At 30.4% G+C, this 13,500-nt stretch overlaps 1 protein-coding gene across 1 annotated transcript; it reads left to right on the top strand.

Moving 5' to 3' along the window:
* The first annotated feature begins 4,971 nt into the window (after positions 1-4,971).
* On the top strand, positions 4,972-6,514 carry LOC107466596 (transcription factor MYB2). Its single transcript, XM_016085594.3, has 3 exons — positions 4,972-5,149; positions 5,389-5,518; positions 5,649-6,514. The coding sequence occupies exons 1-3, from the start codon at positions 4,981-4,983 to the stop codon at positions 6,193-6,195; spliced, it is 846 nt and encodes a 281-aa protein (XP_015941080.1). The 5' UTR covers positions 4,972-4,980; the 3' UTR covers positions 6,196-6,514.
* The last annotated feature ends 6,986 nt before the right edge of the window (positions 6,515-13,500 follow it).

Here is a 13,500-nt window from a genome sequence, read left to right on the forward strand (position 1 = left end):
TTTTTAGTATAATATCAGAACGATAGTATCCAGTTTGAGAAGGATAGATTGATTTTTTTTTGATAAAATTACTGTACTTTTTATACTTTTTTTTCATGCTATTTTTTTTTCTTTTATCAATGTTTTGATACTTTTCTTACTTTACGGATTAGCTTATTCACTACTTACTTATTCTCATGTAAAAACTATATATTTTTTTGTCACCTTTCGATAGTTTGTTATTTCTTCGCTTTTTGTCACTTTTTAGCAATTTTTCGGCAGTTAGCCATCTTTTCAGCAGATTTTTTTGCAGTTGGCCACTCTTGCGCTAGTTCCATTTGCGTTTCTCTCCGATAGTTCCGTCTGCGTTCCCTTCCAATAGTTCCGTTTGTGTTTCTTTCCAACAGTTCCGTTTGTGTTTCCTTCTGATAGTTTTGTCTGCGCTTCCTTTCGACAGTTTCGTTTGCATTTTTCTTGTGGCAGTTCCGTCTGTATTTCCTTATAATAGTTTCGTCTATGCTTACTTCCGTCAGTTCCGTCTGCGCTTTCTTCTGTCAATTTTGTCTGTGTTTTTTTTTTGACAATTCTGTCTGTTCTTTTTTCTAACAGTTCCGTATGCATTCTTTCTATCAGTTTATGTATCTTTTTATTTCATTATTTTAAATAAGTTACACTTGAGTTTAAAAGAAGATGTTACAATATATTAAAATCAATTAGTATCGATTAGAATTATTTAACATATCTAAATATTTATTATACGATATTATGTCTTTATTATTTTAATTTTCTTAACACTTATAAATATATTTTTATATTGTATTATTTTATACAACTTAAATACACACAAATATTTTTTCTCTTATCATTCTAACAATATTGTTTGTGAAGATCCACTTCATGATTATGTGATCTTTCATTTCAATACAAAATTATGCATCTAAGTATTTAGATACATTCATATAATTAAGACAGTGAATATAATCCGTTCTAGATACTTTCACCAATTTAATCACATCCAAAAAGCTAGTTGGCTATATATATTGGCTTCATCCACCTAGTGTGAATCCAACTCAACAAAAATAATGTATCAATTATTAAGTTAATTAAAATTAAACCGAGTGCGGTTTTTGTCGTGGAATTGAGTCACTCATGTTATAGGATCAGAACTTGTTCATTTGATGATGAATTCACAATCTTCTAAAAATCTAATCTCATCGATCATAAAAGAATATCACAAATTTTAAATTCCCTTAGATGAATGAAAGTACAAACTTTAAATGCTGAGTGTCAAAGTTTCTCATTAACAAAATGGATTTTCTAGAACCATAGGCATGCCACAATATAGGCTACATCATATTAATAAACAATTAATTAAAAGCCGAAAGACAAATGGTTCCGTTTAATTAATATTTGTGTCCCCACTAAAATCACAAAACATTGATCCTAATCTATGTTGAAAAGACACCCAAAAAGAACAAAGAATTTTTATACGTATTAACCTAAAAATTAAAAATTGTTGAGAGCACAAGAAATCACATGTGATCGTCTCTCTTTATTAACCTTTAGTTTTTTTAAAAAAATTCTTTAAGGGCACACATATGCTTAGCTGTTTTAGTAGTACACAAGTGTATATATTATGGCTTGATACTTTATTATGATTTTCAATCCGTACCAGTCACGGACATTACTCTAGTAGGAGTCTCTAGTAGTTTTACAATTTTATATTTCATTATTTTAATTAAAAGAATTGGATACATTATTCGGGTTTGTGGAATAAGAGCTTTATTCATTTTTTGGGTTTTTCTTTTATCTTTTTTCCTGTTGAGACACCCAATAAATGACACAAGATGATCCATATAGAAGGTGACAGAAATAGATTTTTTTAATTATTAAAAAAATTGAGAATATATATAAAATATGATTTCTAATTTTTTATTATTTTTTTATATTTATTTTGTATCCCACTTATAAAATTATATAATGATAAAAAAATTACACTTTATTCTCTTAATTATTTAAAAAAAATTGAGAAAATCCATTCTCAAAGATGACCTACATATATATTTGGGTTTTCTAGTTATTTTTCTGGGGAATAATTTTTTCTCAACCAATAACAATCATTTAATAAAATAGTAGTTGAATAAATATATATTAATAAGGGGTAGAGGAAAGATTAAATTAAAAATTGTTCTTCAATTATTAATTATTAATTAAAAGAAAGTTAGTTTCAATTTTGTATTGAAATTATTCGTTCACAAAAATTAAATAAACAACCACAAGAAGCATAAATATTTTCAAAATTTCATTAAGATCAGAAGTCAGAACACATATCATTACAGACTTTGTTTCGGTATATTATATTATACTACTGTTAATATAAAATTAAAATATATTTTATACAGATAACTATTTATATGCTACTATTTCCAAGATTTTTGAGATAATGCTTATTAAGTTAAATGTTTATACTAATTTCTATTTTCAGATTATTAATGACGAGTATCAGTATATGATTCAACATTTGTATAAAGTTTTTCTACGGTACTAACTGTATTTAAATTGATGAATTAGTGAATAATATATTATGTTGAAATATTTTGTTAGAATTAGAAGGGTATTACAATAAATAAATAAATAATATTTTTGGTACACGTGTACGGAATACTTTAACTTATAAAGCATTCACATTATTATTGTTCTAATTTAAAATTATTAATATTCACATCATATTAATTTAATATATGTATGTTACATCTATTTTACACTATAGCATCATATTGCAATGCAATAGGAGTCGTGTCAAATCCATATATACATCCAATTTAGTTTCCAAAATATCAGTTAGTAATTTAATATTTTTTTTATTTATAAAAGAATTTGTTGTCTAAAAATCAATTAAGGAAGAATGAAATTCATTTCATGGCTTCAGCAGTTCAAGAAGCATATATAATGTTATGTTTCCAATAAAGATGTAATAAGAAAGCAACACCTGTCCCTTAAAATGACGTGCCCACCCATCATAACCTTAATACTTAATTCACCCAATACCAAAAGGTGAATTATATAGTAAAGATATAAGTTTATAGATCTTTTTTTTTATGAGATGAAAGAAAAATTAAAAAAATAAGATTCACACTTTAAATAACAATAAAATAATAAAAAATAATTATAAAAGAAATTTATTTTTTCTTTCTATATAAAATAATTATAAAAAAATTTATTTTCTATTTCTATATCACTCAATTTATATAGTAGAGTGCCCCTACCCAAAATGGTATCCAACCTTATAATATTTTAATAACAAAATTTTGATTTTTTGTGCATTGATCCCCTAAATAAGTAACTAATATGCAACACCTGTGTTTTGCTCATTGGGGATCTTGTAATTTTCAGTGTTTAAAATGAGCACCACCTATTAATATTTAATTATTTTTTGTTCCATGCCTTGGATTATGCTTTCTTAACTAGGAACTTTTGTGTCTAGATGCATAAACCCTAGTTTACACGTGTCCTCATCACAAAACAACATTTTCTCTTTCCTTTCGTTCTTTTGTTTTGTTCTGCCCGCTTTAGCATCAAACAAGTATTATCTTAACATACTTTGTTTTCATCCTCATAGTTAATTAAACATGTCACCTAATAGCATAGCACATATTGAATTTACTAAAGTGCCCTCGTGCTAAATGGCATTTCCCATTCCATGATTTTTGCTTCAAGGCATGGGAAGGGTATGTACTACTACTAACTAATAGAGGGAAGCAAGGGCATTTTGGTCAAGTTGCAATTGATATTTTTATGCGTCGTTTGGAAAGTTGTGTACATTGGTTGCCATTTATGTTTCTATCTACCAAAAATTTTAGCTATTAAATAAATGATTGAGTCCTCTTAACTTCTTTTATTTAGAAAAATAAAATATAATCTCTCATCATATATTTTATTAATAAAATAAAAAAATATTAAAGAGTTACTGATCATATTTTAAATAAAAATAAAATATAATTTAAATTCTATTTTAATTTTATTTGAAGCTTAAATTTTTTTAACCCAAATTTATTTGTATTTTAATCATTTACTCGATTCAACTGCAAAAATTAAATTTATGTTCACTTAAATATAATATTTAATTATTTCATATTTTATAATATCAATATTATTATGTATTATTAGTAAATTAAATTACTAATTTAATAACACTAAATATATACTTAAATAAAAAAGAATTTGGATTCAAATTAACACTTATACATTATATGTATAGAAAAATATTAAAAGATCAATATAATTTATTGTTTTTGGCCAATAATTAATCGTAATATTTAAAAATATGAATTAAAAGTATATTATTAAAATTTTAAATAAAAAAATAGACTGATAAAAGATAGTAAATTCTATTAATTTTTACTTTTCTGATATGTATATATACTTCCATGATTATACACATTATAAATTAAAAATACAAGTTGGACAAGTGATTCATCACTTAGTCTCTTAAAAATTTAAGAGATTAGAAATTTAAATTATATTCCGGATAAACTAATTATTGTACTCCATATCAGATAACTTAGGGGGGAAAAAATAGACTGACACATTTGGAGACAAATCATCGTTTTACAGTCAATTATTTACATAATTTTGATGATCCCCCAACCGTATCCGATTTGATTTAGTTTAAATATGTGAAAGTTTGATTTTGTTATGTCATATATATCAGGTGAGGGCGAGTTTTGTTGTTATGCACCAAGTAGTATTATATATTTCTTAAAGAGAAACAATAATGTTTATTACTATTATTTAATAAAATAATGCGTTAATGGATATGGATGATAAGAAAATGACTGGTAATTAATTGACCGAGAGAATCAAGTTGAGGGGGCACATGCACATCATAAAGAAGCATTGCATGTATAAATACGCAATAATAAGCACTCCAATCCACACACAAATGAGTGAATAGAATTTACTTAATTAACACTCCCTGTTACCTGCTAAGTAATTATTTGAATGTATTGGGGAGGGAACATGGGAATGGGATGGGGTGTTATGATAGAAGAGGAAGTTGGAGGAGGAGGATGGAGGAAGGGTCCTTGGACTGCTGAGGAAGATAGATTGCTCATTGAATATGTCAAGATTCATGGCGAAGGTCGATGGAACTCTGTTGCTAGGCTTGCAGGTACAAACCAAAATATTTGATAACAACAAATATTAACTAAAAACAGTTTAAATTTATTTTATTTAGTATTTACTAATTATTACTATTATTAATGAATATTAAATAAGATAAATTTAAACTGTTTAATTTGCTTAGTTTTTTATCGTCTTTCTAACATTATGGTATTACAAAATATTTTTAGTTCAAGTATATATCCGAATTAAATTTTATATTAATAATGGTTTGATTTGTGATGATAGGACTGAAGAGGAATGGAAAGAGTTGCAGGCTGAGATGGGTGAATTACCTGAGACCAGACCTCAAGAGGGGTCAGATAACACCACAAGAAGAAAGCATCATTCTTGAACTCCATGCTAGATGGGGAAACAGGTATGTATATATATATATATATAATCATTTCAATTCTTCATCCCAATCTCTTCTCAAACTTCTTTTTTTTTTTATTTTAATTTTTACTGATATGACAATACGCTGTTATAAAATTAAAATTGATGTTCAGGTGGTCGACAATTGCGAGAAGCTTGCCGGGAAGAACGGACAACGAGATCAAGAACTATTGGAGAACTCATTTCAAGAAAAAGGTTAAGAATCCATCTGACGCGGCCGAGAAGGCGAAAAGCCGCCTCTTGAGGCGGCAGCAATTTCAGCAGCAGCAACAGTTGAAGCAGCAGCAGCAGCAAATTCAACAACAGCAACAAGAAATTCAATTCAACTTGGACATGAAGGGGATCATGATGATGAACTTGCTTGAGATGGGAAATCATAATAATGACAATAGAAGAGTCCCTTCAATTTCTCAACAAGAGCCACAAGACATGTACCAACAACAAAGCTCAACAGAAGAAGAGCATGGATACTTCTACCACCCCATGTTCATCAATAACATTAATGGCAATAATAATGATAACTACTCACCAGCTGCAACAGAATCATCAAGTGACGAAATCTTGTGGGATGGACTTTGGAACTTGGATGATGTTCTTGGCAATTTCACTGCAGCCAGTGCTACGAGCAAGCCAACAACTTTAGTTGCTCCATTTTGCTAATAAAACAATAAATGTTTCTTGTATTTATTTTACATTAATATCGTGTCAATTCCCTTGTTATCTACTGTTATATTATTTTAAACAGTAGACGATAAAAAAAGTTTGCACGATATAATATGTAAAATAAATACATTTAACATTTTAATTTCCTTGGTCATTTGAATTAGGAGAAGGTATGAAGCTTAATTAGTAGAAGCATATAGTACTCCAAAATTTGGGTCATCGTGGCCTTTGATGATAAGGCTCCAAAATCTAGGAGCTATTGGAGTTTAGGATTAATTCATGCATTAAGGTGTGGAACTTTATTTAGTAATATATATACGTGATATATGATCTCATCATCAAGGCTAGGCAAGTTATGTGTAATCTGTCAATAAAAGAGTGTTATCAATTTTGCTTATATAAAGTTTAAATGAAAGTTTAATGCTATGCTATTTTGCTTTATATGAATTATTATTGCTTCTTTGTGAATTAAACATACACAGCTACTTCTATTGCACATAGAAAAATATACATAACATGCTTACACTTCAATGTAATTTTTGCTCAAGTAAAGTGGAATTAAAGGTAGAAGCTTATTATAACTAAAAGTTAAATTATGGAACTCCATACAGAACCTAAAGGAAACTAATTAATTAGATGGGAAATTAAAATTATAAGCATACATAATAAGCCAAAGGATGCCATTATTATTGTTTGAAGAAAAAATAGAAAATCTTTTCTAAGCGCACCATGTTGGCATATACGTGTTATTATTTTATTTGATTGTTAAAAATTTAGTATTCATCATAAGCAATTCTTTAAGTGTTGATGAGTCTAGAATCATATCTTATCTTATATCTTATATTATTATGAAACTAGTATCTCCTTTCAAACTTAAGTTTATTGCAAAATATATAAAAATGGTTTTGTCAAGAAGCATTAGATTATTAAATTATAATTTAAGGACACTTTTCGTGCTACTGCTATTACAACTCAATATTGAGTTCGATCTTTATGGCATCTTTGTCATCATATTCTTTTGCTTTGTTTAAGCAGCACATACATATTATTGTTAATAAAAAATGCTGCTGTCTTTTTTATTTCATTTGTTTTTTTTTCATTTAATTTCTTCCAACTGAATAAATTTGGATTAGGTTTTAGACAATAGCTAGAACTGGATTCTTCAAATCTCACATATTATCATCATAGAAGTATCATTTTTTTAATTAATTATCTTCAAATTATCTTAGCCTTTTACTTGTTGATTATATATATATAGAAATTAAATTAAATAAATTCTGAGGTATTCTACTATAGCCAGTATCTAGAATTTCTTTTAAATAAATAAAAATAACGGATAAGACACGTTACGAAATTCACGTATCGCATTATACGTGTTATGTCACGTATTTTATCTCGTTTACATTATAAACGAGATATAAATATTTTTAATTTGTTTCGGTTACACTGTAAACGAAATAAGACTTAGACACGCTTATATAAGGAACTCGTTCACAGCGCCTCAAGTGTCACTCTCTGATTGCCCTTTAACCTTCATTTCTCCTTTTGTCTAACGTTTTTCTTGATATTTTTAAGATTCTCAGACGTTATGACGCGTGCAGATGCATGAGACGATGACATCAACCGCCTGAATACGAGTTGGCACATTGTGGGAGCGATCGACTTCCAAATTAGTATTGTTTTCCTCTTTTAAATAAATAAGTCACTACAAGAAAAATACACATTCAGCCATACTTAAAAAGTGTAGCTGAAAATGAAAAAAAATAATGTCTTAGGCAAAGGCTACACTTTTTTGGCTATGGAGACACTTTAGTGGGGGATGCCTATTCGGCTGTTGCCTATTCTCAAAGGCTACGCTTTCCTCTTCAAGGTATAATATTGAGATCTCTTATTGAATTGGAATAAGTTCGACTGCACATCACGAAATCTTGGTGATCTTCTCTATCTAATGAATGGGGAGTCCGTTTTGAAATCATCTGCCCTGCACCCCCCGAGATATGCTTCAATAGGAATCACACAGGGGTAGATTGATACAATAGAAACCTTTTTCTATATCAAAAGCTACACTTTCGACATTCGGGAATAGGGTGCGCTTTTCAAGTGATGCTATTCTGGACCAAAAGGCTACGCTTTTCAACTTCCATGCTTGTTAGAATAGGCTACACTTATCTTTGATACTACATCACCTTTAAAGCATAGCTACATTATACCATAACTACTCTATATAAGTGTAGCCTTATGTCCTTTAACCTTCATTTCTCCCTTCGTTGAACGTTTTACTTGATATTTTTGAGATACTCAGACGATAGCACACGGAGATGCATGAGACGATGACATCAACCGCTTGAATACGACTTGGCAAATTGCGGGAGTGATCGACTTTATTTCAGGTTAGTGTTATTTTTCTCTTTTAAATAAATAAATAAGCATATAATTGTAGTTAGGATACTTTTATATAGATTTAGTGTTGTTATACATGAGTAGAATAGATTATGTTTTGGTAACATAAAATAGGTTAGTTGATATATTATTAGCATTTGTTAGATGGTGGAATGTATTTTAGTAAATATTAATTAATCAATTTTATTTAACTTATTAGTTAATTTAATTTACTTATTACATATTTATTACGTTTTCTTATTAATCGAATTTTATATTTTTTATTTAACTTTGAATATACTAAAAAATTGTTTTACTAGATATTTATTGCGATGATGTAGGATAAATTTTTTAAATACTTGATTTTTAAAGTTAATTATTCTGAAATGTGAAATAATTATTTATTATTATTTGTATCTTTTTATTTCGAAATAAAAATTTTTACAATTGAAATAAATTTGTTATTGAAATATTTTATTTTTTAGTAGAGGTCTCGCTTGCTACTCCCTATGCGAGTGAGTCACACTCTTGTATCACCGGATGTCATTCCCTTTTACTTGAGGGAGGCTGTGTTTGGCGATACAGTGCAGTTCAGAAACTGTCTTTGACAACTGTCTTATTACTGCATAAGTAGAGTGTTGGCATCTGGAGACCCACACTTTTCACTTGCCTTGGGATGAGTGCACCATCACTCTGTAAAACGTTTCATACCACCTAAGGTTATGCACTCACAGAGAACCAGTGAGTGGATACTTGCATGATTTCCATAGATGGTACCAGCACTACAAGAAGAGTGGATATTTGTGGTGGTTTTTTCCGTTATTAGCGGCGGTTGGCGATTGTAAACCGCCGCAAAAACAAATACCAGTGGTTGGATGAACCGTCCTGGTTAGTGGCGTGGGCAGTCGATTTTGCGACAATTTTCAGCAACCACTGGTATAACCGCTGCTAATTAGATAATTGATTTTGCGGCGGTTGTAAAATCGTCACTGTTTTTTACCATTTTTTAATAGGTGCTTTTAAAAAAAGAAATGCAGCGGTGTTCAACCCGTCGTAATTTTCTACATGATATTTAAAAAAACAGCTAAACTACTACATGTGGTACCATTTGTTTTACTATAACTTATTTTCTTTACATCATAATTGATTAAATTTAAAATACTTGTATAAAATAGCACTAAATAGATAAAACCATAATTTTGTATAATTGAAAAAAAAACTAATTGATAACACCGATAGAAGAAAATAATTTAGTCATAATAAACAAGAAGCAGAGGTTAGAGAATACAATAAGAGAAGCACCTCTTCTTTATGAACATGCCTAAAATCTGAAAGAATGTTTATAAATGTTCAGCCAAATCCGATTTGTTTTCCACCAATGCCATTACCAACTTATGGCTTCCTACAGACAATGTTAAAGTTTTATTATAGTGAGACTGAGACAAGAAAAAGCATTTGAATCTGAACTTGCTTTTGTTAATAGAAATAGAACAACCAAAAATAATAAAGTGAAAAGTTTTCAAAGGGAACAACAGATCAAGTTGAGTAAATATTATAAATTCGATAGTGAATGATTTATAAGTGGTTCGTTATGAATTGAAGTTAAAGTCTTTCGTGACACAAGCATGAGTTTCAACAATGAGTTCTTGGAGTTAAAAAAGAATATTGAGATTATTGTAGTAATTGTCATTTTCCAACATTTAGACTCACTTTACTAGTTGCTTTTTTCTTGCCATGATTTTTTTTCGAGAATGATAACTCTAACTTTTTCTATTGCGTATTACCTATAAAATGGATCATAGATCAGATTAACCACCACTATCTCGTCAATTATCTACATAATCAAGTTCAAGTCAAAATATAATAATAATCACAACTAAAGAAAACAAAGGCAAAAAACAAAACCAAATAAAAATTGTATAAATTTCTAACTTGTCAGATAAGATCAAAGAACTTAAGTCAAAATTCATATAATAAAAAGGGATCTACTTTTGAATTTCTAACAATATGAAAGATGAATATGTATCTCTCATGCATGTGTGATGGTCTTGTACTTCATGGAGAGTGTGCTTCTTCATTGAATAGATACCAAAATGCATTCCCAAAATGCTTAATTGAATTTCAAGCACCAAAGTAAAACTATTCAAATATAATAACCTCTAATCACATTCAAATAAACAATGATCGGGTGCAACAAATCAATAATCACGGTAAATTATAAACAAATACAATTATAAAATTGGACAATTGAAAAAAAATTAATGATATATTATGAAAGAATAAACTACCACTTGTACCCACGAAAGTTCTAAATGTGGATAAATGTTCCCACAAAATAACAACATTGATGCCGTATCCATAAAAGATTGGTTCCATTCGACAAAACTATCCAAATCCTAAAAAATTATGCAAAAATTCCAAATTATCCTTCTCTCCACCGCTAATACTTCTCTCTCTCTCTCTCTCTCTCTCTCTCTCTCTCTCAAAATCTTCTTCTAATTCTTCATATTCCAATACCCACCCTCATAATCAAGCGCCCTTCTGAAGACCATTTTTCAGTAGTAACAACAACAAAAATCTCGTCATCACTCTTCAAAGCCATGGCCAATTCTCTCATCCTATCTTTTTTGGACTGACATGCGATGCCAACACTATATCCCATACTTGCGAAGGGTAGTGAGGTGTCGGCATATGTTATTGGGAAGGGATAGAATGAGGAGTGAGTCACTGCTACTTTCGCCATGAAGAGGTGGGCAAGGGAGGACACTAAAGTTAGAGTGAAGTTTCCAATTCACTTTCTTAACTTTAGCGGCACCTGGCAAAAGAGGAAGGAACCCATCTGGGCAGCGAAATGGGAGAGGAGTCAAACCATCAAGGTATGCAACTGCAGTGAGGAATCGAACCCACTTCGGTGTCGCGCAAAGGTAACGAGGAATTGAACCCACCTTGGCTATGAAATTATTGTTGAAACTTGTTTTTCCTGAAAAAGAATTTGTCTTTCTTATATTTTCTGATTGTTTTGGTTGTGGGTGGATTTGGAGATTTGGTTCATTTTTTTCGTGTATTGTGATTGAAGAATAGAAAAAGAAGATGAGCATGTGACTATAGTTGGAGATGAAGAGGGAGAAGGTGTTAGCGATTGGGGTTGGAAGAGGATGCGGTGTGGGTGGTTGGGATTGGCAGTGGTGAAAAAGATGAGGGTGATGGTTGGTGGTTACTTGGAAAAGGGAATAATAGATTAATGTTAAAGATTTAGAGAGAGAAAGAGAGAAGAAAAAGAGAGAGAGAGGGAGAGAGAGAGAGGGAGAGAGAGTGATGGTAGTAGTAGTAGAGAGAAGGGTAATTTGGGGGTTTTTAAGTAGTTTTTTAGAGATTGGATAGTTTGGTCATATATAAAGAACCAATTTTTCATGGATATAATATCAATTTAGTTGTTTCATGGGTACATTTGTCGGCGCTTAGAACTTTCATGGCTACAAGTCGTAGTTTATTTGATTATGAAATTGTTAATCTTAGTATTGAAAAAGGTAAGAAGGGTTCAAACTCAAAATAAAATTGAGATAGAAATTGAAAATAGATACTAACAGAATATCAAATTATTATGGATTGAGTTATAAAAATAAGTTAAATAATGAATAATAAAATAATAATTTATAAAATACATAATAGATTTTAGAATTAAATAATATATAAAAGACCAATTAATATCCCACTTAATGTTTGAGAAAGATTTGCTTTTATTCTATAAAGCTACGAAGAGACAAGTGCAAAATATGATGATGGTTTTGGAGAATTTTTGCAAAGCATCTAGGATGAAGATTAATGTGGAGAAGTCTAAATCGCTTTACTCTAAGAATGTCTGTCTCTGCGACAAGGAAAGAGATCTTCACTAGGGTGTCCTTCGTTAGATTTGTCCAAGACTTAGGCAAGTATCTTGGGGTTATCCTTAGCCATTCTAGGGTGACTCGTTCAGCTTTCAATAGTGTCCAGAATAAGATTCGGGGTAGACTAGCAAGCTGGAAAGGGAGTTTGCTCAACCGAGTAGGAGACTCTGTTTGGTTAATTCCGTTGTAGTCACTATTCTCACGTACCAGATGCTGGTCTCTATTTTTTCTAAAGAGATCATCAGTAAATTGGAGTCTATAATAAAAAATTTTCTTTGGAAAAAATAGGCTGATGGAAGATGATTGAATCTTGTTAGTTGGAAGGTGTTGGTTACTCCAAAAAAAATATGGAGGTTTAGGGATTAGAGATCCTTACTGTGCAAATATTGCTCTTCTTGGAAAGCTAGTTTAGACTTTTTTTTTATCATCCAAACAAGTTATGAGTCTAATTGTTGGATGCCAAATACCGATTATCTCAAGATGACTGTTTTGGTTGTCCTAGGAACAAGGGACTCTCACATTTGAAAAAGTCTTTGTAAAGTTTGAGAAGTGTTGAAGGATGGGTTTGCTTGGTGTATTGGGAATTTGAACCAGAATTTTTGGTTTTCTAGTTGGAAGAGAGAAGGACAGTTATATAATGAGATGAATTATGTTCACATTTCTGATTCGAACGTTTTGATATAGGATATCTGGTTAGTTGGTAGATGGCATTTGGAGACGATTTATTCTCCTCTATCTCAGAATCTGAAAGGTAACAATCTAGATGTGCAAATGGGTTTAAAAGTGGATTGGTATTGGTTTGGGACTGCATCCAAAGTCTAAGACTCACACAATGGTTACTTGAGGTTGTGTAAGAAGCATTTTGGTTGGCAGGAGCGGAGGAATTGGCTTTGCTTTGACGCCAGTTTCTTTAGAAAAAGCACAAGTTTTTTGGCTTAGCTGTGTCTTAGAGAGACTCTTCCTACTGCAAGTTTTTGCTTAAGAAGAGGGATATTATCATTAGATAGGTATCCAAGATACCTTTCTAGCTAGGAATCAG

Source organism: Arachis duranensis, chromosome 9 (assembly GCF_000817695.3).
Source record: "Arachis duranensis cultivar V14167 chromosome 9, aradu.V14167.gnm2.J7QH, whole genome shotgun sequence".
NCBI classification, from domain to species: domain Eukaryota; kingdom Viridiplantae; phylum Streptophyta; class Magnoliopsida; order Fabales; family Fabaceae; genus Arachis; species Arachis duranensis.

What these genes read in the sequence shown, in the direction of transcription:
- LOC107466596 (XM_016085594.3), top strand. Translation starts at nt 4,981, where the DNA reads ATGTATTGGGGAGGGAACATGGGAATGGGATGGGGTGTTATGATAGAA. An exon ending in CTCTGTTGCTAGGCTTGCAG is followed by an intron (nt 5,150 to 5,388) that starts GTACAAACCAAA and finishes TTGTGATGATAG; the next exon opens with GACTGAAGAGGAATGGAAAG. An exon ending in CATGCTAGATGGGGAAACAG is followed by an intron (nt 5,519 to 5,648) that starts GTATGTATATAT and finishes ATTGATGTTCAG; the next exon opens with GTGGTCGACAATTGCGAGAA.